The 24,529-nt window shown below is 40.8% G+C and overlaps 1 protein-coding gene and 1 long non-coding RNA gene across 7 annotated transcripts in view; one reads left to right on the plus strand and one right to left on the minus strand.

The window, feature by feature from the left end:
• Nucleotides 1-24,529, minus strand: part of NTM (neurotrimin) — a 949,272-nt gene that overhangs the window by 14,073 nt on the left and 910,670 nt on the right. For 4 of the 6 annotated variants that reach the window (XM_086678647.1, XM_086678651.1, XM_086678648.1 and 1 more), the window contains 4 exons: nt 12,766-12,900; nt 10,724-10,844; nt 6,102-6,253; nt 2,723-2,758 (listed from right to left, as the gene is read on the minus strand). In XM_086678647.1, the coding sequence (XP_086534773.1) occupies nt 2,723-2,758; nt 6,102-6,253; nt 10,724-10,844; nt 12,766-12,900 (444 nt within the window). The remainder of the gene's footprint in view (nt 1-2,722; nt 2,759-6,101; nt 6,254-10,723; nt 10,845-12,765; nt 12,901-24,529) is intronic. The other 2 variants (XM_086678649.1, XM_086678650.1) reach the window with 1 other exon arrangement.
• LOC147576848 (uncharacterized) lies at nt 2,522-6,740 on the plus strand. The gene is made up of 3 exons (XR_015241201.1): nt 2,522-2,640; nt 4,646-4,787; nt 6,447-6,740. It is a non-coding gene; the product is annotated as an uncharacterized LOC147576848 (long non-coding RNA).

The raw sequence follows: 24,529 nt of genomic DNA on the forward strand, positions 1-24,529 counted from the left end.
TTATCTTTAATCCTCTGCAGGGAAGAAGTGGTCATCTTTCCTACTGCACTTTTTTTTTTCTTCTTCTGATATACAGAGTTTACTAACTCCCCCATTCTTTAATAAGTTGGTTTGATGGTCACTGTGAGGTTCACAGACATTAATCAGCCAACCTTTCCCAGCCCACTGATACCATCAAATCTGACTTCATGCCTAGGAGATAAAAAACCAAGAACAGTGGATGGGAAATGAACAGCTACCAAGACGCTGAGTTTGCAGTGTGGGCCCCGGCACACTTGCCGGGGAGGGACTCAGTGAGGGTTGGTGGTGCATCCCTGAATCCTTATTTATCATGGCAGGAGTACTGCGCCACCAAATATTAATACGAGAAAGTGACATGCAATCTGTTGTGTTTGCGAAAGGGGAGCAGAGAAATACTTCAAGGGTGGCAGAAAATGCTGAGGAGGAATGAAATTCTCTTATCAGAATCTCTCTAGTCCATCCAGATATTGAGTAACAAAATAGCTTAGAACTTCTCTTAAAGCCAACTGTACCCTGTCAGTGGAAATCCATGCATTTGTATAAATCTTGCTTGGTATTTCTGGCATAAGATGAGCATAACTTGGGGGTATTCCCTGACAAAATAGGTAGCTCTCTATTCTATAGGAGACTAGCAAAGAAGAAGGGGAAAATAAAATGAACACAGATGAAGGGGAGAAATGCCCCAGGCACAAGATTTGTTTTCTTTAAGATATTTTTAGTTGTACAAAAGAATCCAATAGCTATACTGAAGACCACACTAATCCAAATCTTGGAACATTCCAGATGTCTACAATCTACAACTTCTGGCAATGACCCATTGCCGTGTACTCAACAAGAAGGATGTGGCATTGAGAGCAGCCTGAGAATCTGAGTACAGAGCTGGCATACAGATCCTTTTACCCAAATTCATTGTTGCAGCAGAGAGGGGTGAGGCAGGACAGCTTTGTCTCAGCAGGTGGAGCCTGGTTATAAAGTGTCCTTCTCCTGCTCCAGTGGTGACAGAAGTGATTTGTTTGTTTCTGGTCTGTTTCATTATCATTGGCTCTGGTGTGGGACAATGCCCCTTCTGTCAGTTGAGTATACCTACAGGTAAATACTAACTCCTTAGCAACCACTACCTGTTTTACAAGTTCCTATTCCCTCTGAAAATAAAAAGCTAAGTGATCAGAATCACTTCTAAAAGCACATCCTGTAGCACTATCTGTCCTCACTCCAGTCCCTCATGCCTCCTCCTTTTCTCATTATTCTCATCTCCTAATTCTCTTAATTTGAGATCTTGGATCTCCTCATGCCAGGGTTTAATAAACATAAGTTGAATCATAAATTGAACCTGAATTCTTCCACTGACTTCACTTTTACTTTCTATTTCTTTGTTTCATTTTCTTGTTGGCAGTGCCTTACCATGGCACTCTACATCACCAAGGTGAAGAACGCAGCCCTGATTCTTTTTGTTGACAAAAGTATTTTTCCTCATCTGTCAAACAGCTTCCCCTGTAATTTATCTCCTTTCATCTCCTTCCCACCTTGCAAGTCTACTGTAAGATGGGACATCTTACAGATGGGAAGGGATGCAGGGGATGGGTGTGGGAGAAAGATCAGGGACTGGGGTGGAAGGTGGGTAAAGCCTCAAGCTGCCTTCCTGCTAGGCTACCCTATGATCAGCACCGTCCTCAGGAGGAAAACAGTAGCATGTGCCACATGGATTCCACTGCACCACTTGGGTAGTCTCACTCCTGCCCAAATGCTCAGTCTCAGTCTTAGAGAACCACCTCTGCTATGTTAGGGGACTCTGTTGAGTCACTTATATTGGTGGGCCTTTGAGAAAAATTGTGGCTGTGCAAAGAGAAGCAAGAGATGAAGGACTTTTATAGGGGAAGGGCTTGAGGTGGAATAGGATTTACGGGGCTGGAGAGAAGAGCTTGAACGAGTTAATTAACCCCTATGACGTTACACTGAAGGAAACTCTTGTCTTTGAGTTTGCATCTGGGGATTGGGCTTGAATGATTCAAAATGCACCTGGCAGTTTTCAAAGCCTTTTTAATATGTGTTTTCAGATGAAAGTTGGAACAACTATAAGGTAGATAAGACAGATCAATTTTATTTTATAGAAGAGGAAATGGAGTCTCAATAATGTTTAGTGGCATGCTCAAGAGCATGGAACTACCAAATATCAGGCTCTGAACTCGATCCCAGTGGTATCCCACTCCCAGTCACTACTTATTGATTATCATGCACGCTGTACCCTGCCCATCTTCCTTTCTTGGAGAACCTCGCTTTGAATCAGCTGATGAATTTTAGGGAACACCTAAACCTTCATGCATATGGTGTTTGCTTCTATTGCTCATGGGCCACTGAAGCTATGCATGTTGCTATGAAAACTGCTCAGTGGGCTGGACTGTTTTCCTACTGGTTCAGACTCATGCTGTCTATCTTTGGCCTGCACACGGATCTCTGGACTTTCAGATGTTAATGGTGTTTATTTTCTTTTCCCCCTCCAGGCCCTTCTGGGGAAGTGTGGGCAAGGTGTGAGCAGAGAAAGGACAGCTTCCCTGGGAGCTCTCTCAGCTCCAGTGACCTCCTTAGCTTCCCCTGGCACCCTCTAAGCAACTCCACAGACAGGTAATGTGGGTGGGGGAGGAGAAGGGGGATACTGGCAGAAGGGGGGAAGGGCAAAAAACCATAAAGCAAGGGGAATACTGACCTTGCAACAAAGTTGAGCTTGTAGGCTCATTTAGTTCTAAATCGGGTGAGGAACGTACAGGAGAGAAAAATGAAAACAAACACATATATTATATACAGTAGCTATATATTTGTCATATATAGTTTGTATACTGCTATTCACACACGTTTCTGAGGGATGGGTAAATAAAGGAAGACACAGAAAACAAAGGCGGACAAGATGCAGCATGAGAAGCACTAAGGTGCCTTATGCTTCCATCCTTGGATGCCACGGTTGGAAAGTGACGGAGTTGGCTGCTCATACATTTACAGTGCTGTGCTGAGCTGGGGAACTGACATGGTAGCAAAGGACCAAAGTCCCTTTCCAGATGAGATTTCTGTCCCACATCTTACCCCCATTGTCTCACTTCGGGAGACCAAGTTCAGGAATTTCTGGTCCCATGGCACCATAGCAGGAACAAGGTGGCCCCAAGAACCATGGTGATTCAGCTTGTGGGGGCCCCTGCTATCCTTGCAGTCTTAGGGATCAGGAACATGATCTCATGGGTTCATGATAAGAAGGACCACCCTGTTCCATTTTGCTTAAGTACTGTCAAAGATATGGCCACAATGGGACCTCCTAGCACAGCATTCCTCACTTCTCAACATTCAGGTCGCATGATGCACAACGTGCAGGTTGTGAAAAAGTTGGTGGCAAAATTGTGATAATGTAGCTGGCTTTCTGTGATGCTATAGAAGAATGGACTGCATCACAAAGTTCATATATTCGCATAACACAAATGCTACTTTCCCCTCACCCTAGTCTGCTTGATGGCTCTGGGCTGAGAGTCTGCTGATAATGGGAGATGACACAGAAAACTCTGCTATGTCTGTATTTGTCAAAAGGACTTATTGATGATGGGTGTCCATCAAGAATTTGGGGGCTGCAATGTCTGGACTAGCCTCAGAGAGAGCTGACAGGGTGAAAACACCCATCTTGCACACTAATGCCATTTTACTCCACCTTGCACACTTGTGCAAGTATATAATATATAGTATATAGTATATAGTATATAGTATATAGTATATAGTTACTAGTTTCATGGAACTATGTTAGCCATGGAGCATTTCTGTGATGGGCTCCTCCTCACAAATGGCCTCTCAATTGAGGCTTAAAAAGTGCTTACTGTTAGATTAAATTTGGCAAATGTTCCATGCTTTTTCTCCCTCTTAGAGATTTAGCACGCAAAGAAAAGCTCTGAGGTCTCTGCATTAAAGAACATCCCTGCATGCACCCCATTCATCTCGGTTGACCCAGTCTTTCTAAACTTATATGAACACATAATTTCACTTTTTCTTTTATTTTTTAGAGAATCCTGGACTCCACAGAGCTGGCAATTGGAGGAATGTCCCAATGACACAGGGCAGATGCAGACAGAATGATGCTGGGGAGGCAGAGGTTCTAATTGCCATGCAGGGGTCAGCTGAGAAGAGCAGATTTATGGCACATGCTTCACTGCGTTCCTTGCCACAGACTCCAGTTATTTCACTCTTAAAGCTTGTGCCTTCTCCCTGTTCTCATCTTCAGATGGCTTAAGGGGAAGAGTCCAGGGAATTAGACAGTAGTGATAAAGCCAATTGCAAAACCATGCCATGCATCCAAATCAGAAGAGTGAGGAGGTCAGAGGAGGAGGAATACTGTTCACAGGAATGAGGGGCACTGTGGGTGGAGGGCAGGCCTGGGGAGGGGTGGGAGGCACAGCTGGGAGAGCCTCAGATTTGCAAGGCCAGGGAAGGAGGGGTCCATTCCTTTATAATCCTGGCCCTTTTGTTCATGCAGACAGACACCTGCCAGAAAGCCAGAAAGGCCTGACAAATGTGAGGGGCAATTATGACTATCCCTGTGTGAGAGATGTCAGACAGATCAATCACTCTAATCCCATCTCTGTCCATTCTGACCTACCAGGTCTGGGATCAAGGGCAGTCTTACCCTTCCCATCCCCCTTTGGATCAAGCTGGGCCTTGTTTTAAGTGCTGGACAGAAGGTGGGCCAAATGTGATTTGGAAGCCTAGATGGAACAATGGAGCAGCACAGGAGGGTTATTCGGGTAAGGCCGGATACACTGGGCTGTGGAGGGGGTGTGGTAGAGGCTGGGGGGTGAAATGAGGTACTTGAAGCTATGGGATTATCTGGGAGTTCTCAGAATAAAAGGAATTTATGTTCTTGCCAATTATCTGCTAATTTACTCCCTTTCCCTCCCCATCATATTCAAGAGTGCCTGCTACCATGGGAGACTAAGGGAATGGATTTGAAAAATTCTAAGCTACCTTACTTGGGATATGAAGGGATCTGCCCCAGAAAGCAACCAGATATTAACCATATGGCCTGTAGTACGAATCTGCATCTACTAAGTGATGAAAGCCATCACCGGATGCTTGGAGTCCTGCCTGATGACACACACCTAGACAGCCAGGCTCACTTGTATGTAGTTGCTTGAGACATCGCAGGTCTACAAGGGAGTTTGTTTGCTTTCTTCATTTGATTCTGGCACAAGTATAGTTGCCAGAGAGGTAATGAAGGCATAGAAATTTTCTGTGCATATATTACTCCCCCCCAAATAAATAGTTGTTTAATGAATTAATGCATGAATGACTATGTGGCTTCTGTTAGGATGGTGGCTTGGTTGGACAAATATATCTCAATCCAGTCAGACAATACCCTTTGACATAAATGAAGAGCTAGGGAAATCCCCCATTTTCTATTAATTCTCCCTCTGAAGCTAATATCATTCAGGATCCCAAGCCCTATGATTCCACTTTTATTTTTATTTTTATTTTTTAAATATGAAATTTATTGTCACATTGGTTTCCATACAACACCCAGTGCTCATCCCAACAGGTGCCTTCCTCAATACCCATCTTTTATAAACAGAATCCAGTTTCTCCTATGTCCCAACAACCCGGAAAAGGCTCAGCAATGGTAATGTTTTACACTGCTCTAGGGAACAAAGTATGAAAATAGCAAATGTTCCTCTCTGAGCGCTTTGCTATCACACCCAGTTGGAACCCTGATACCTCAGTTAGCTGAGGAGACCTTAAAGAGAAGAAAATTAAATGTCGCTTCAGCATCCCAACATCATTTCTTCCCACTTCAGGGTTTTTCCATTTCAGAATAAAATGTGAACATTCTTTCTCATTTTCCTCTGCTACTAAGACCCATTTTCGTCCATGCAGTCATTTCTCTCTCTCTCTTTCTCTCTCTCTGTCTCCAACTCCCCCTCCTCTCTCTTTTCCATTCAACCCTGCCCAGCTGTTCCTGATTCTCTTCCACTTGCTGCCCTACCCCGGCTGTTCCTTCCAATTCCTCCTGTGCCATGCGACCCTTTCCTGTTCCTACTGCCCAACTCAGGGCTCAGTCTTACCAAATAGTGTGATGCTGGCATTGGTATGGCCCAACTTATTGGAGGCCACACAGGTGTAGTTCCCATAGTCATGTTCAGACACATTGAAGAAGATGAGTTTTGAGAGAAAAGGTCTGTTTTCCACTTTGACTCCCTTCTTTCCTTCAACCAGTCTGAGACAAACAAGAGAGACAAAAAAGAAGAAAAAAGGAGATGGTTATATTTTTCTAATAGGAGAAAGACTCTGGAATTAATGATCTTTTTATTGTCCATTTTCTGATGTTAGGAGGACTATTTTTCCCCCACTCAGCTATACAAGTTAACACACAATGATGCATACAATTGTATTTCTCTATTTTTACACAGGTGTCTGGAGACTCTCTTGGCACTACACAGATATTCACCAAGTTCTCTGAAGGCAGGTGCCTTCAACAACTCTAATGTGCCAGCTGTGAGACATTCAGACAGTATTATTCACTCAGTAGGTGCTCCAAGTGTGAACCTAATCGATGTTGATGATGGTGTTAATGAAGAAGATGATAATGGCAACCATAAACATAAAAAAAAAAAAATTAAAAAAAATCTCAGTCTTCAAAGAGAAGAACCTAAGGAGTTTGAAAGAACATGTTTTCAAGCACCTGGGTAATAAATGTTCTCTTACAGCTTGAGGCATTCTATAGATAATATCTTATTTTTGGTTATAAGAATCAGGGATCATTTTTAAGCAGGGTAGTCTGAAGGGCTTGAGAGACTGGTCTTCCCAGAGTATTGTAGCAACTCAGTCTGGGAAGGATTATGGATTCCTAAGAATATGACCCTATAGACTGGGCAGTTTCCCTGAGCAATCCATGATGGCAGCCCCATATGCCACAAGGGTTCCCTTTGGTGGTAGGGGCTACTAAAGAAAGGCCACAGAGAGTTAATGGGGGAAAACAGATATACCTAGTAGAACCATGGATACCACTACTGGACAGATGGTGAGGATAGGGGAATACTGCTCAGGGGTCAGTGGGGACACATCCTCCATCTCAGGACACTGTTGACAAAAATACCTACTACCAATGCATGTCTACATAGAAATTATGAGACTAACTCTCTTCCTTTTTAGAACTCTGGAACATCCCATTTCAGAGAATGGGCTTTAAGCCAACCTTTTACCTTCCCTGAAATAAAATGGTCTTCCTTGCCCAGAAGCTGAGTCTATGTTATGGGAAAGATAAAATGCTAGTGGGGAAAAAAAATCCTGAATGGAGGATCTCAGCAAACATGGTTTTAGGCCTGGTTGGGGCAGGATGTGTAGGAAGAAATGTCAGGGTAGATACATAATGGAACAGGCACAGGGGACAGGAATTGGGGCAAATGGCTGGTTTCAGAGTCATCACACTGAGAAAGATAATATTCAAGGCAGAATAGAAAGGGAAGCCCAGCAAGACAATGATGAGAAAGTGCTCCATAAACTATAAAATGTTATTCAATATACTGTATTTCTGTGGAGTTAGACATCGAGAACTCCTGCCTATCCCTGGGACCCAGCATGTTTTTGGCATAGAGGACAGCTGCTTTGTCATCATCTGAGGGGATTGTCTCTGTAGGACCACGGGACGATTCTCTCCACCATCCCTACCATGATCAGAAGAGAAAGCCAGGTTCTGGCTTCAGTTCTCATGCAACATCTGTCTCCAGGGAAGTCAGAAGGTTGCATGAAGGAACTTGCTTGCTTTTCATTATGTAGATTTTCCTCTGAGAGCCTTTCTCTCTCCTAAGCTAGGGGCAGTGAACTGGCCTGAGTCCATGGACTTCATTAAAATGTGAGCACTGTAGGAACAGAATGAGTCATCCGGCTGTGCTGCCAGATGCCACTGTTATATTTCCAGCTTGTTATGTAGATATTGATCCTCTAGGAGGTGCTGTCTAAAGAAGGCTCTACAGCCACCCACCAGGAGGTTTTCAGAGAGCCCGTCAAGTGTATTGATCCCATTTGCCATTTTGACACTATTCCTGGGCTGGGGAGGAAGCCTTCACATCAGAACCAAGCTGTGAATTAGATTTCAGCTCTGCAGTGGGGAGAGACACTTACCTGAAGCAGGTTACTACTTGACAGCTCTGAAATGTCTTTAGTTAAAAGCAGGGTGGGGTGGCGAGCCATTCTTTGCAGCACTTTGCAGCTTCTAGGGCGACAGACTTGCCTTTTCTCTGTGTGGTCACACTTTTCCCCCATCCCAAACTGCTCCCAGGCTTTGTGTTTTGTTTTGTTTTGTTTTGTTTTGTTTTGTTTTTTAATGAACCTGAGGTTTTTCATTGGCTCATGCCCCCATGGATGGGTGGCTCTTATTACACACAGCATCCTATTTCCTCTCCTTTTCATTGATGATACATGCAGTGGCATGTCATTCAGTAGTGCTAGTGTGTGGACAAAGAGACTTCTCCCCAAATTTTGAGAAAACCGCCTGTCCCCATCATATTGACTCCTTTGATTTGCCTCAGAAGTCCACCCATCTCACTGGAATAGGAGCTAGGGTAGAGCTGTTCTTTCCCCAGGGATATCCGACTAGAGGAGGTTGCCTGCCAGCCTCAGGGGCACAGGAAGGACTGGCATGGACAAGGATCTCAGAGCCAGAGATGTTCAGGCTGAGCTGGGTGTCAGGAAGGCAGACAACTCCACTCAGTAGGAGAACACTGGAAATACATAAATGCAGAGCACATAGAAAACTGACCAGAATCAATTAAAGGGGAAAAAAGAGCCCCATGAGAAGAGCTTGGACAGAGGAGGAGTCAAGGCTGCCTGAGCCAGGGTTTTCTGACCGCCCCCCCCCCCCCCCCGCCCCAGTGACATAATTGGGCTTTCTCCTCCTGGGTTAATAACGCATAGACAGCAGCACCTCTGGTGACAAAGTGTGTAAAGCAGACTTTCCTTTTTTGGCCATTTTTGCCTATGGTCTGCTCTAATTTCCTCCACATATTATAAGATCTTACCTTCCCCTATGTTTCTTTTTAATGTTTATTTATTTATTTTTGAGAGAGCACAAGTGGGAAAGGAGCAGAGAGAGAGAGGAAGACACAGAATCTGAAATAGGCACCAGGCTCCAAGCTGTCAGCACAGAGCCCAATGCAGGGCTTGAACCCACAAACCATGAGATCATGACCTGAACCGAAATCTTGGATGCTTAACCGATTGAGCCAACCCAGGTGACCCTCCCCTACATTTTTTTTTTGAAATTTTCTTTCATAAAGTATCTAAAAAAGATGCTTCTGATTAGTTTGTGGGAAGATCTGGACAACCGAAGGTTCAGGAACTGGGTGTTCAGCTCCATGTATTTTGCTATTGGTTTTTGTTTTTGTTTTTGTTTTTGTTTTTCCTGATACTAAGATTATTTTAGGAAAGGGGAGGGACAAATGAAGCAGGACTTGCAATAAAGCTATTTATTGGGAAATGCTACTCCCTTATGCCTGATTCCGGATTCTTAGAAGAAGGGAGAAGCCAGCTATTTCTTCTTATCTCTTCATGTGTTTTTTTTTTTTTTTTTCTTTCTGCCTTCATTCTTTTCATCTATAAAGACCTCATAAAGAAAGAAACACTGAAGGTGTTCTAAATAGTACGGACAACAGCTGGGTCACTCCTGGCCTGGAACTGCTCAGTGTTCTCACAATTACCATCTTTGCTGTTTTTCTTACTAGCTTCTCAGTCTCTGTAAAGCCTTCCTTCTCCACCCCATACACACCTCGGACTTTTTTTGCATCATCCTGTCCCCATTTTTTATTAGTGTTTTGAACATGGACAGCTCTTGCACATTTATTTGTTGTTCATCCACCTTAAAATAGCTCTTTGATAACAGTAATTGTCATGTTGCCTGGCTGTTCTGAGCTGCTGAACCCTGTGCTAACTTGCCATTTGATAACTCCTCACAATGACAATCTTCAGTGAATCACAACAAAAATCCCGATGAGGGCTGCAACAATGGGAGGGAAGGGAATAGTCCCCTTTCTTTTCTTTTACCTTGAAGGAACAACTTGGGCACAAAGGGAGGGTAAATCGGGTCATAGACTCCTCTCTACACCACCACGGATGGTGTCTGGAAGTGAACTGGAGACCTGCTAACTTATTGGCCACTCCCAGAGCCCCATGAATATTCCAGGCTTCTTAATGCAAACCTGAGAATGTGTTAAAAATAGGTTCAGGCAGAATGCGTTATTTTCTTGCCCTATTAAAAAAAAGAAAGAAAAGAAAGAAAAGAAGAAAAGAAAAGAAAGAAAAGGAAAGGAAAGGAAAGGAAAGGGAAAAAAAGAAAAGAAAAGAAAAGAAAAGAAAAGAAAAGAAAAGAAAAGAAAAGAAAAGAAAAGAAAAGAAAAGAAAAGAAAAGAACACAGGCCTTACAAGGCTTCTGGTGGCCTTTCTTTGAGATTTTGCTTTCCTAAAAAAATGTTTTCTTTCAGGCCCGTTGATTGGCGAGTGCTAACTCTGTATGGAAATGTTAAAAACCTCTCTGAAAATCATTAATATTCAGAATATATGCTCCCCTCTCCTTGATAGCTAGCTGGAACTAGAAGAAGATTTTTTAGAAATTCATTTGTAACAATATGGAGTCAGGAACCTGGAAAAACTTTCTTCCCCTTGGGGGCAGGTAAGAGACGGAAGGGGTCTTTACCTTTTGTCATCCTTGTACCACTGGAATTCTGCTGAGGGAACTGCTGAGGCCTCACACTGCAGAGTCCCCTTCTGTCCCACAGGGACGCCTGTCCCCTTAGCTTCTGAAATGTATGGTGGATCTGCAGAGAAAAGATGTCCCGGAGCATTTTACAATGCATCCTAAAATGAGGCAGGCCGCCTCATTCACTGGCTTTGTTTTTTCCTCCCTGTTCTACCTCTGCTTGCTTGAGCTGACAAATTGATACACAAATTGAGCCCGAAAGTGAAACCACTCAACACCTTGCTAAGGAAAAGCGTGTCTTCCGAGCATGTATGGCTTCTGTTTCCCTCTGTGCAGAGGTGGAAAGCCCAGGTATTCAGGCATATTTCCTGTTTAAACTTTTTAACTTTCATAGGAGAATGGGAGCCCATCAACCCTACACTCCTTTAATCAGCTTTATAGAATTTCTGCACACCGGGTTCTTGCCAGAGTATATAACCTCGAACTATTCAATTCCCATCAAAACCTCAGTTTCAAGAAATAATATTCATGGAGAATTGCCTGAAGGGTAGACAGATCAGTCATTCTTCCAGGTATTCTAAAATGGATCCCTGAATCAAGCCAGACCAAACTAGACCTATAAACTTGGCCTGCGTTCATTTGAAGTCTTTACCTAACTACCCTTGGCAATTCCAACAGTTTGCATTGAAGTACATTATGAAAAACAGGCATAATAAACTTGGCATTCTATTTATTGCAGAAATACTGTGTGTGATGTTGTTGACTATATCTCAAAGTGATCTATTTGTGGACACACTAAAGAGAAATTTCTCTTGGGTTTCAGTACCAGAAAAAGCAGTGTTTCTCCCAGGCAACTGGTTTGCTTTCATCTTATGGACATAAACCTTAAAACAGATAATGTTTTCCCTCTTTGATTTCACAACTCAAAGCCAAATTCTGCACCTGCATCTACCCACCTTGTGGTATATCATTTCTGTGCTCATTTACCCTTTATTTTCCTAAATTGGTTTGCCTTTGCTCATATCCCCTTACTCTTCAGGTCAATTTTTATTACCTGCAAGTCATTTTAAATTCCTTTAAAAAATCGGTGATGAAATTTTTGGTATAAAAAATGGTAGCATTATTATACCTATTTCCTTGCTTCTTAAAGTGCCACATATTAATTAGGTTCAAATTGTAAGAGAAAGCAAAATATTAAAGAATGAGTAATCACCAAGGCACAATATTCTCCCTGCACTTCCATTTCACCCAAGTTTTGAAAAGGAAAGGCTTCTTGTCTGGTGGTTTAGTTCTTGGGTTCTATACTGTTATAAGACTTCTTAAAATGAGCAAAGCAGAGAAACCTTTAAAAATGTCTTAGAGAAAATCAATGTATACTATGAGGAATCAAGAGGGGAGAGGGTGGGAGAGAGGTGGGGAAGTTGAGTAGAGTCAATGTCAGAGAGAATCTGGGTGGTTGATAAGAAAGAATGAGGGTACTAGAGCAGTGGCTTCCAAAAGTTTTGTATTCTGTACCTCTACTAGTCAAAACAGGTTTTGAGATGCACCCTCTAATATGTGTATGCTTATCTATATTTAAATTATGAATGTGTACTTTGTACATCAACATATATACATCACAAAATGTATGAGACCATGTAAATGTACCATAAATTTATCATAAATTTCCTTCATATACACAGGTTTGCTCCCCACTATGGATATGGCTGGTCTAGAGAGTGAGGAGCTTGGGAACATAAGGAGTAAAGTATGGGAAAAATTGGGATTCAAAGACATATTTCTATCAATTTTGCATTGAAATCCATGATGATCTTCTAAGAATACAAGTCATGTTTGGGATTATATTAAGTTATTTTCAGCTACAATTATTTTTAAAACTTGAATTTCGACTTCTTTCTCTTAAAAGCAGAGAATGGACGATGATATGGCATTATTTCCCATCCTGAGTGAGCAGCTGGCTATGTGATCCAGCTCTCTGTTGTGGCCATGCCAACAGCCAGACACACACATGCAGGGTGAGGGTTCCTGAGACCACTTACAGTTCACGGTGACCTTGACTCTCCGGACCACTGGTGCAGCCACATCATTCGAGGCACTGCACTCATAGTCCCCCGACTGCTCCCGTGTGATGCCCTGGATTTCCAGGTATTCGTCTTCACTCACAAAGCCCACAGCTGCAGGAGAGGTTGTGGTGAGAAAACACACACACACACACACACACACACACACACACACACCAAAGGTATAAACTTATAAAACAAGGTATAAAATGGTTATGTCTGCAGAGAATTGTGCCATTTCCAAGTTCAGATTCTTGGGAACAATGTCTATTCTCTTTCCCTCACTCATGGCCCCCCACTATTGCTTCCTTCATCAACTTCTCTTAGTTCCCCAGTGGACCAGCTGAAATGTTTGTGTTCCTATTTAGACTAAACACCGAGCCTAGAGAATTAGTGGTCCTCGATAAGTGATTAATAATTTTGACATTTACACTGCCCGAATATTACCAAGCAATGGGGCTCTGGGATCTGAGTTAGGCACCTCAGGTGAATATTAACTCTTTCTGATTTCAAGGTATCACTGAGGTTGAACTTTGAAGTGTAGAGCTGAACACTGAATCCCAGACCATGAGTCAATTAAAAATACCACACTAGTTGTCACACACATACGCGCGCGTGCACACACACACACATAGACATGATACAAAAGGCAGTGGAGACACTAATAAAATGAATTTAAATTCCTGTTTTTAAATTTAGACTTCAATAAGATCAGCAAAGATCAGTTTTCTAAACTTGGACCTGCTGGAGCTTTTGTGTAGAAGATTCTAAAGACAAACCAACAACAAGGATTCCATACTCTAACCACAAATATGGAAGAAAGTCAAGACCAAGAAGACATGGCTGCAAATCTTGCTGTCTTGTCACTACCCTGACACTCAGTTTCTCTATTGAAAAATTATAAATAACAATACCAACCCACTACCTACTGGCTTCCTACCTAAACACTAGCCATGAGCACTGGCAATGGAAAGACCATAAAGTTAAAGCCTAGAAGACTGATTTCACAGTTCTCTCCCATAGTCACCTTGAACTTAAGCCTACTTGTGGAAAGGCAATGGAGAAAAAAAAAGGAACTGTTTATATCCCACCATTATCCTGCCTTATCTGTTAAGTAAAGATAATTAACATGATGATATATTTTATCATGTAAACTGGGATACTTTTAAGAGTAAAAGTGGTGCTATTAATAGTTACTATAGAGGAATAAGCATAAATTGATATTATCCCTGGCAACTGAGAGACATTTCCCAGGCAGGTTATGCATACAGTCCTATTACCTCACAGGGTTGTTTGGAATAACATGAATATATATATATATATATATATATATATATATATATATATATATACACATATATATGTGTGTGTGTGTGTGTGTGTGTATGAAAGCATTCTGAAAACTCTCACATGCTGTATACCTGTTCCTTTAGGTAGTAAGCCTATAATCCTCTGGGAGGCACAGATTCAGGTGGAGTGAAACTATTTTACTGTGAGTGGTCCACATCAGTAGAAAGGAAACAAAGGAGCATTTCTTTCCAGGTGAAAAAAAAACCTGCATAATGCCACATGGATCTGCTGATCCAAAGCATGAAAAATGACAATAGTAAGAAACTATTATAATACAAAGAATGATCCATGTGGTATGTAAGTTACCATTGTATTTGTTCTGTGATGTTGTTACATTGTTTTGTCAAGATAACAGTAATAACAATGACAGCAATAAGAAAATGACTTCCTTGCAAAGAGGGGCCACTACCTGCCCAACACTGCCACCACTGCTTGGACATAAGAAGTCTGTGTCACCGTTGAGTAACAAGTACAACAAGTGTACTCTTCTTCATGCCATATGTGTAGAAACTCTAGATGCATAGAAAATCTCTTGCCTCTACTCCCGACTAGAGAGCAAAAAAACAGTCTATAATCTATTACCGCAAGCAACCAAGAATTATTAATTCACAAGAAGAACCAGGGACACATTAATAAGTAAGACACAGCACCAAAAAGTCCAGGCTATGGAGACGACAATCAATATTAACCCATAGAGACTCACAGTCCAAATCATTAAGAAATTTCTAATTATTAATGGTAGGTGTTTTTTAAGTTTACTTATTTATTTTGAGAGAGAGAGAGCATGAGCAGGGGAGGGAAAGAGAGAGAGGGAGAGACAAAATCCCAAGGAGGCTCCTCACTGTCAGCACAGAGTCTGAAGGACTAGAAATCATGAGCTATGAGATCATGAGCTGAGCTGAAACAAAGAGTCATATGCTTAACTGACTGAACCACCCAGGTGTCCCAAAAGGTAGCTTTTTTGTTATTGCTCTTTTAACCATCTTGAGGGGAACAAGTATTAACCTTGATTTGAGGAAGAGTGTAGCAAACAAGAAGAAAAGGTTTAAATGAAAAACTTGTGATTCCTTTTATGTTGTCATTGTTTATTTTCTACCAACCTCAAGCCCACATTTGTCAGATCTTTTCCAGCTAGAATGCTATAATTACTGTGCAAAGCATCTCAGAGACCAGTGTCACACTTAATAATCCCATTAATTTTAAATGGTAGTCCTTGGTACATATGTGTGGCAATTGGTGTCATATTTTAATTAGGCTTGCCCTACACCATCTGAAATTAATAATAGCTCGAATTACCAATGTAATTTATAAATTAACAGTGCCGTAGCATTAGGAAATAAATTAGCTCTGGACAGCTGTTTCTGGATTGAGCTCCAGTGCCGGAGCAGTGATTTGTAGGACCTCACATCTCCTGGGAGACCATGTACTATACCACCAAAGCAAGGAAACAAATGACACAGGGGTATCTTAATCTCTTCTTCTTCTCTCCAACGAGATGCCAAGCATGGTTTTTAATTTTACCATCCAAATATGTTCTTGTGTGACCACAGTAAGATTTACAAGGACCAAGCTTGGATGAGCTCGTTATATGGACATCTAAATTGAGAAGCAAGTCTGGGGAATTACAGTCTCAAATGAAAGCACATAAATATTAGATTAATTAAAATTAAGAATTCATCAAGCTTTCTGTGGGGACATGTGTATTAGCGTATGTGTAATTTTATACATGAATATCAGGCAATCTTGTGTAGGGAAGAAAGTTGGATGGCTTAAGACTTGGGGAAGCCGTATGTTCTCCATTGATCCAGATTTCTATTAACAGAGAGAAGGGATTTACACTTAAGTCATCCTGCAAAGAGCAGTGAGGCTTAATTTTACTATCATATGTTCTCCAGACCAAATGTAGAATTATAGGAAAACCACAATGAGTCCATTGCTTACCAATTATTATATTTACACTTTCTGATAAAATTGGGTAAAACATGTGAAAAGTAATTTGTATAGTACAATGCTTCACACATTTTAGCTTCCACTGTTACTATTTTCCCTTTTCTCTTAAATATGCTTCTTTCTCTAGTAGAAGCATGGATAGTGAAACCAGAGAGAAAAAGATCAGTATACGCATAATGGATTATACTTTGAACAACCAGAAATGAAATTCTTATACTTGCTGTTTAAAACAAATGAAGAATTAAACAAACAAAAAATCCTAAGTTGAAGTTTACAGAGTTGATGATTGAATTTATAGATTTAATGATTCAAGGAGTTTTCTTTTTAATAGCACTTGTGCTCTGGCTGTAAATGATCAATGCTTTATCACTCACATGAGGAACTTACAAAGAATGTGGGGTGGGGGAAGCAGATAAGCAGAGCATACTTTAAAGTGCATTTAAAGTGCTAAAGGAAATTCTTGGTTAAGAACTACCAGTGGGAAAGGGGCAAATCACTTGATAAAACTCTATGAAAAGAAACCCTTCATGGTCAATAGCTTCTCATTTGTAACTCTTTCCTTTCCAAAGAAAACACATCCCTCGGTGGGAATGACACACTCATCTTCCTAAAATACCCCCTCTATCATGTCACACCTCTTCAGACACTAAAAATGGCTCCCTATTTTCTGTAATATCAAACACAAACTCCACTGCTTTATCAAAACCCTTCATAAAGAAGCCCCAATCTACTCCTCCCAGCTCATCTCACATCTGTGCTGTGAGGAAGGCAATACGTCATCAGGATAAAAAGCAAATTTTGGTATCAGACAAACCCAATCCTCTACTTCAAGTTTCCTGAAGAGTTAACTTACCTGACTCCCTTGTGCCAGCATTGCTTCCTCTCTACAACTCAGTTATCAGACCACAAGAGGCACTTTGAAGATGGAATGCATGCACAATGCAGCTAGCACACTGAAAGGCATGTGATACATTTTTGCAGGTGTTAGTACTGTCACCACTGTTGTCTCTACCACCGCTGTCACAGCTTTTGAGCCAGGCCATGCTATTTTTCATCTTGGACAAATATCTTCATTCTTTTTGCATAGGTTGCATCTGTCACTCAGAGAGCTATATTCTTCCTGTCATTAAAGCAGACACCATCTAGATTTCAAATTCTAATTCTTCCATGAGAACTCCATTAGGGGTTGAACTGTGTCTCCCTTACCATCCTGTCCGTAATAGCAGAATGTGACCTTATTTGGAAATAGAGTCTTTATAAAGGTAATCAAATTAAAGTGAGGACTTAGGGTGGGCCCTAATCCAGAGTGCCTGGTATCCTCATAGATAGGGGAACATTGGAGACAGGCACAGAGCAAATACCATGGGAAGACAATGGGGGAAAGATAGCCATGTGACCATAGTGATGACTCTACAGGCCAAGGAAAGCCAAGGATTGCTGGCCAACCACAGAAGCTAGGACAGACAAAGTAAGATTCTCCCCTATAGTTAGAGAGAACATACGCAGGCTGACACCTTGATTTTGGACTTCTGGCCCTCAGAACTGTGAGACAACACATTTGTGTTATTTAAGCCATCTAGTTTGGGCTACTTTGTTATGGCACTCTTAGAAAACTCCCAGACTCCCATCTGTCTCCTGTCAATGCCTATGGCTGTCCTGCACTCTTGTTGTACGTAGAGCTCTTCTAGGCTTTAAAACCATAAGAAAATTAAACTCAAGAGCTTAAAGAGATATTAGTGGTATATAATGCCATATACTTGCCATACTTGCTATATTAGGACATAGTCTGATTTCAGTAAAATTCCCTAGAATAGTTGTTTAAATATAGATTTCTAGATCCCATCCACACCTATTAAATCAGAATCTTCTCAAATGAGGAGTTTTAATTTTACTAGGAAATTGTCACATACAGCCGAGTTTGGGAATTAGTGATATTGTTAAATCCTTATATCTTAATGTGGGGAACTGCAGTGCAGAGGGGTTCATGTCTGGTTAGTGATGGAACCCACCAGGTCTCTTGATGTCCAATCCACAGCTCCTGGAACTAAAACAGTATTTTGTAATGACTGTTTTATGCTGTATGCACTGGTTTTATTTTCCAGTGCAAATGAAACTGACAGTAGAAACCAAATCTTGGATATCTCTGGCTTTCAAGCACCTAGGAAAGTAGTTTACATAATCTGAAATTTGTCAACTGATTTTTAATAAAATGATTGACTGATAGGCTCAGAACTATGGGTTGAGTTCTATTAAAAAAAAAAAAAAGTCAGGAGCTCCACGTTGCTCACCTAATCTTCATTGGCTCTATTCCCAAGACGGTGCCACTTCTGGAAATCGTTCTTAGCACAATATTTGTTTTTCCTGGCTTTAAAAAATACCATCACTATTACTGTTCTAACAAAACAGACTTTCTTTAAATATGTGATTTTAAAAGGTTTATTGAGTGTTTAGTATAATTTATATTTAGTCTCGGGCCAATTATTTCCTCAGAGGAATGCATTCTTAATTTAAAAATGTAGATCAATGAGGAAGTATGATTTATCTAACAGAGTTTTTTTACAGCCAACTTTTCAGGAACACAGCTATTTCGTGAAGTGGAATCTGACACCCCAAGCAGTGAAATGAAGCAAGTTGGAAATGTGATTACACCTGTCTCTCAATCCCTAGAGTGGTTTCACATTGTCCAAAGGCTTGAGCTCAGCAGTTTTTAACAAATCAAATGACAAAAACTGCCCTGTATAAGTGATACCCATGTGGAAAAGAAAACCCCAAGTTTCTGACTCCATATATTGGGTGTTAAAAACCTTTATAACTGAAAAATAATAATAGCCACAATTATCATTTTTATTGCACCCAAGAATAAGCTTGTCAGGAGAACAGCTGTAGCTATTGGCGAGGAGAGGGCACAGCTGTTTCCTTACTTAATATTTTTATAGCATATATACCAGCTGAGATAAAAATCATGGGACCTCAGAAACTGGAAAAAAAAAAAAAAACACACACACACAGAACACAGACTCCCAGAATTTGAGACTTGGATTTTTATTTTTAATTTAGTTCCAAATACTATAACTAGTTTAGTACTAGGCTAGTACTCTTGCTACTGCTCTCTTTCTTGGTTTCCATCAGGATGTTCCTATTACACTCAGACTGGGCTTCAGAGACAGTTGTTTACATGACTGGTTGGCTGGGGTCCCTCTGGGGCATTTATTATGAGCTGACCAGCATGGGAGGTTTTGTGTTTTTATGGGGAAAAACATGGTCTGTTCAGACACTAGGAGGTAGGGTGGACAAAACCCATGTGACAGAGGTATGGTTACTGTTCTGCAACACCAATTTCTGCAAGCAGAGAAAATGGTTACAGAGTCCAAGGTTAGAGTCAGAAACTACAGAAGATGTGTTCATGAATGAGTTGGAAGTGGGTGGTGCTGCTGTGAGATCCAGGGTCAATATCTGCCAATGAAGAGGGTAAGTCCTTCCTCATCCTCCAGCACCTGAGAACTCAGTGCAGGCTGGACTGTGAGCTCACAACCAACAACCACTGAGAACAGAGGCTCGTTCTATGTCAGCAGAGGCAAAGGAAAGGGGCTTCACTGAGGGGACAGGGAGCAGAACGTGAGGATACTTATATTTGAACACGTGGCAGCGACTCCAAGAACTAAGCAGAGGAGACACTGAGATACTGCTGGAGATTTCTGGGCTTGCAGCTGGGCCCAGAGAGCCATACTGACATGGCACTGATGTAATCCTTGTGCTGTGGGGCCAGGCTAGGGACACGTAGGCTGCACAAAGACTCTAGACCCACATACCTATGGCAAGTGGGTGAGATTATGATGTTAAAAAGCATATCCAAACATAGTAACAGTACTAATTTGTCCACACAGAATAGCCCCTAAGGGTCTGATGTTATGCTGAAGAGCTGATCACAGATATCAGCATCATTGGCTTGACTGCTCTGCGGGCAGGGCTGAGTTCCCACGACCTAACGTCAGCCCCATAGAACACACTGGTGGATAGTTCCCATCTCTGTGCTTCACATTCCTCCTCTGTAAAATGGGGCAAACAGTGCTACCTTATAGTATTAAATAAGTAAACATGTGTAAAGTATACTTAGAACATAGTAAGTTCTCATTAGGTGCTAGCTATTACTGATACCACAACTCTGTTTGAGCACATTTTAATATACAAGATCCTCGATACAAGAAAATCTCAATGAAGAAGTGAAAGAATAAGATCTCTGCTTTTCTAATAGGAATTTAATAGTAATAAACTTTATGAAGGATTCACCAAAGATCCTTTAACTAAAAAGTTCTACTCCCTTCACTTAAAATAGGATTTGACTTAGAAGGGATACAGTTTCTCAGGATCATTTCTTCTAGGAAAGCTGGTGTAGCTGCATAGCCCATGTGAGACCTGCTGAGAGCTTCAGAAATGTCTCTATGTAAGTATACACACACACTCACATATATATATATATATAATTTATACAACATAAATATATGTTAAATAACATAAAGGCTCCTAAGATATATATATATCTTTCTCTTCGACACTTCCTTTGGATACAGATAATATGACTGGCAGAAAAGTCTGAATGAGCGAATTTATAAGATCTCTTTCAGAAAAAAATGTTCTAGAGAGTGCAAACCTGCTTTTACTTGGTATAACATTGAGGTACAGCCTCAGTCTTTTAGAAAGTTATTCTTGGTACCAACATAGGGACCATGTTTGGGAAATGAGACAAACTGACTTGTTCTAAATAGCTGGCTTCCACTATATGAGAGCTCTTCCTTAAACATGTTAGTGTTTGTTGCTAGTGAACTGGGAACTAAAACTGCAGAATGTACACTCTATGTATGGCAACGTCTCCAAGCCATTACCTACCTGCCAGTCTCAGATCTGTATCTGTGTCACATGGCCTCTTCTTACACCTGTGAAAATTATCTCATCCTTTCCCTCAGCTTTCTGTTAGAGACCTAAGAACTGGTTGTTCTGAGCAACTCCAGCTGGTCACAGCACCTCTTGTACCACATTCTACACACAGAAGATATCATTCCCCAGACAGCTTCACTGTTCATGACCTTCTCTGCTTAAGATGAGAACGCAAACTGAGACTTTAAAAATTAATCTATTAACCTGATTCCATCATAAAGTGATAGAGATCCAATAAAAACATTACATACACTGATGCCAACTATAAATTGCATGTCTATCTATCTATCTATTTATCTATCATCTATCTATCTATCATCTATCTATATTTAATCTAGTATCTGCCTATCTATCAATCTATTATCTACCAGCAAAGATAACAGAGAGACAATTAGCATAGATCCTAGCATATATTAAGAATTTATCTTATAGATAAAACTGAATATATGTTTGTTGTTTGAATATGTATGAATATACATATATAAAAATGTAATATATTATTATACGGATATAAAGAGGGGAAAAAAAGAAAAAGAATTCCGTTAATTTTTGATTAGGAAACTTTCTGGGAATAATCATAAACTTTGTATCAAGGAGGAGCTGAAGCCCAAAATGTAATTATATGAAAATGAGCCCTGGGACTCCACAGGGCCGAGCCCTGTGTATCTCTGAGGCCTATCTCCTCCCTTAATGATATGACACTAGTTCTCTGTGCAGATGCGGCTTTGGCAGCCGCCTGGGCCCTGGGAGTTGTGTGCTCTTCTGTGAGCCTTTGCATGAAGCCTGTCAGCTAGGTTTTGCATGCAGACCCTCTATTATGGGTGATGATATCAGAGTCAGAAAGCACACAGCTGGATGTTTGGAGTTTGCAGCTTGATGTCTGGAACCTGGGTATTTGCAGCAGTGCAGCTGATGGCTGCTAAAAAAAAAATAAATAAAGAAAGAAAGAAATCAGCTTTTGATTTGTAAACTCAGCCAATTTGATCTGAAAGACATTGATAGGGGATAAATATAGAACTCCTCAGTGTCATATTACCTCAGTATCTTGGCTGTTTGCTTTCTGTTTTTCTAAATCTCTAGAGATATAAGTCAGTACTGAGTGCTGAGAAATGTGAAGAATTTAATTGCTTTGAAATTTCCTGCTCAGATTAATTTAAGGGAATTATTTTTACTTGAGAGGCTCCTAATGGGGGAAGGCTCTCCTAACACCAGCCGGCATACCCTCAGGCCAGAAGTCCACTCCCAGAGTCACCTTCACAACCTGGCTCTGAATTGCCTGGGAAAAGCAGAGCAGTCTGTACAGTTGGTCTGTAATTTAGTCATGAAGATACTTTTTAGATTAAAAACAGGAGTTATTAATCTGAGAATTTTGGAACTCTAACCCCAGGGGGTTTTGAATCTCAAGAAATTACCTGATGCATGTGCACATATATGTGTATGTTTTCCTTAGGGGTTTTGACTCTCAAGAAATGACCTGATGCATGTGCAAATATGTGTGTGTGTTTTCCTTAATGAAGGATTGTATACCTTTCTGAAAAAGATTAATATCTACACTTCTTGTTCCTTTTGTTTGTCTCCCAGTGATGATACAGAATCAAATCTCTATCAACGCCCAGCCCCACAAAGATAAAACAGAAAAGCTCCTCAAAATAAAACTAACGATAGGAAGGACAGAACTCTAGAAGAAAAAACACAGCATCGTGTATATGTCATTAAATATTTTGGGGAGGATGGGGAGATAAGTAACTTCTAAATAATACTTTTGAAGAATACTTATGCAGAGCTGAGGAGTTCTTTCTTCACTAAAAGAGGGGGGAGTGCTTTGCCCATCAAGACTTAGGTTGAAAGGAACAAAGTGTGTAGCTTTCTGCCCATTCCCTCAGAGCACCGTGATCACCTATTGATTAGCCAGGGGCCTGCTGGACACAGAGGGAAGAAGGATAAAGCTTTCTCTTGGCATGCAGCATCCTCAGATAGGGAGCAGAATGAATTCCCTGAAGAATCCCATCTATTGGTGACTGTATCAAGCAAACACTCAAGGACCATTTGGGGGAAGGAAGGGAGCAGAAAAGCTGGGGTGAGGTCATATCTATGGTTAAGGTAATCTAATGCATATATTCAGATTAGATCATGAGGGGAGTCTACAAAGTACCATCAATACTAGACATGTAGAGAGTATACCAACATTTCAAACTGGCATGGGGTAAAAGAATGTGTGTAAGAGAATGCCTTGAGAAAATCAAATAGAACTACCCATAGAATAGAAGGAAGCCTACTGATGTAGGATGATCTGGGCCCAGAGAGAAAGGAAGGCATGGCTGAAAACCTTTATATTTGCCATATTTTATTACAGCGTTTGAGTGTGTGTGTGTGTGCGTGTATGTGTGTGTGTATCTTTGAAAATAGTTCTCAAAATCTACCCACCACAAAAGCTACTTGCTACCAAATCATACTGCCTGCAACATGTACATGGGCCATGTGTCCATTCTTAACGTTCCACTATATACAGCTGGACTTTTCAACCACATGGAATCCATGAAAAGAGAATGTATGAAAAAGCAGAGTTGATTTACTCTTTCACTAGTGACACTACTAATATTTCCATCAACCTGTCTTCATTTCACATAAAATCTAAAAGTAGGCATGCACCCGTGGGTCCGGGATGAAATGCACTCCACATAGACAAGACAACCATTATCTACTAGAACAAGCATGGTGTGTCTGAATCCTGATTATGGTTATTTCTTTTAGAAATAAGGGAACTTTGAGTAAATTACTGAGCCCCAGTTTCCCCATTACCAAAATGTGAAGACTTTTCTTATTACTCACAGACCAGGGCTGAGAATTATATGAGAGAATGCGTGTGGAAGACACCGAAGGGTGATTGTCACATGGAAGATGATCAATACATATTAGAAGGAACAAACCACAGGACAGTAGATAATCCTTAAATCAGGGCCACTTTGCTACATCTACCCCCTTCCAGGTCAACCTATACTTTGAAACCTTATTCCAACATTTTAAATACCAACTATGCTCATAATTTCCACATGTACATCACCACCCCAGGAGGCTCTGCTGAACTTTCCACCCACCAAATGCCTCACTAGTCTCACAGACACCATGGGCTGAATTTACCATCTTGCCCCTCAAACCTGCTCTCACCCCATGTCCACTCGGCTCTGTTGCTGGTCTGGCTAACTCCCCATCCTCCTAAAATAAAATAAAATAAAATAAAATAAAATAATAAAATAAAATAAAAAATATAAAATAATAAAATAAAATATAATAAAATAAAGTAAAATAAAAAAGAGTCACATGTGATTCTTCTTTCTCTTCAACAAATCATGCTGTTTTTACCTTCCTTAGAGGTTTTAAATCTATTTCCTTCTTTTCCTTGTCATTGTTAACTATCTTAATTCAGGTGTCCATTATCTACTGCAGATTATTTTAATACCCTCTTTACTGATCTACCTGCTTCCAACTCATTATTTTTGTTTTTGTCCAATTA

Source organism: Puma concolor, chromosome D1 (genome assembly GCF_028749965.1).
Source record: "Puma concolor isolate L17-30 chromosome D1, mPumCon1.1.hap2, whole genome shotgun sequence".
Classification (NCBI taxonomy): Eukaryota; Metazoa; Chordata; class Mammalia; order Carnivora; family Felidae; genus Puma; species Puma concolor.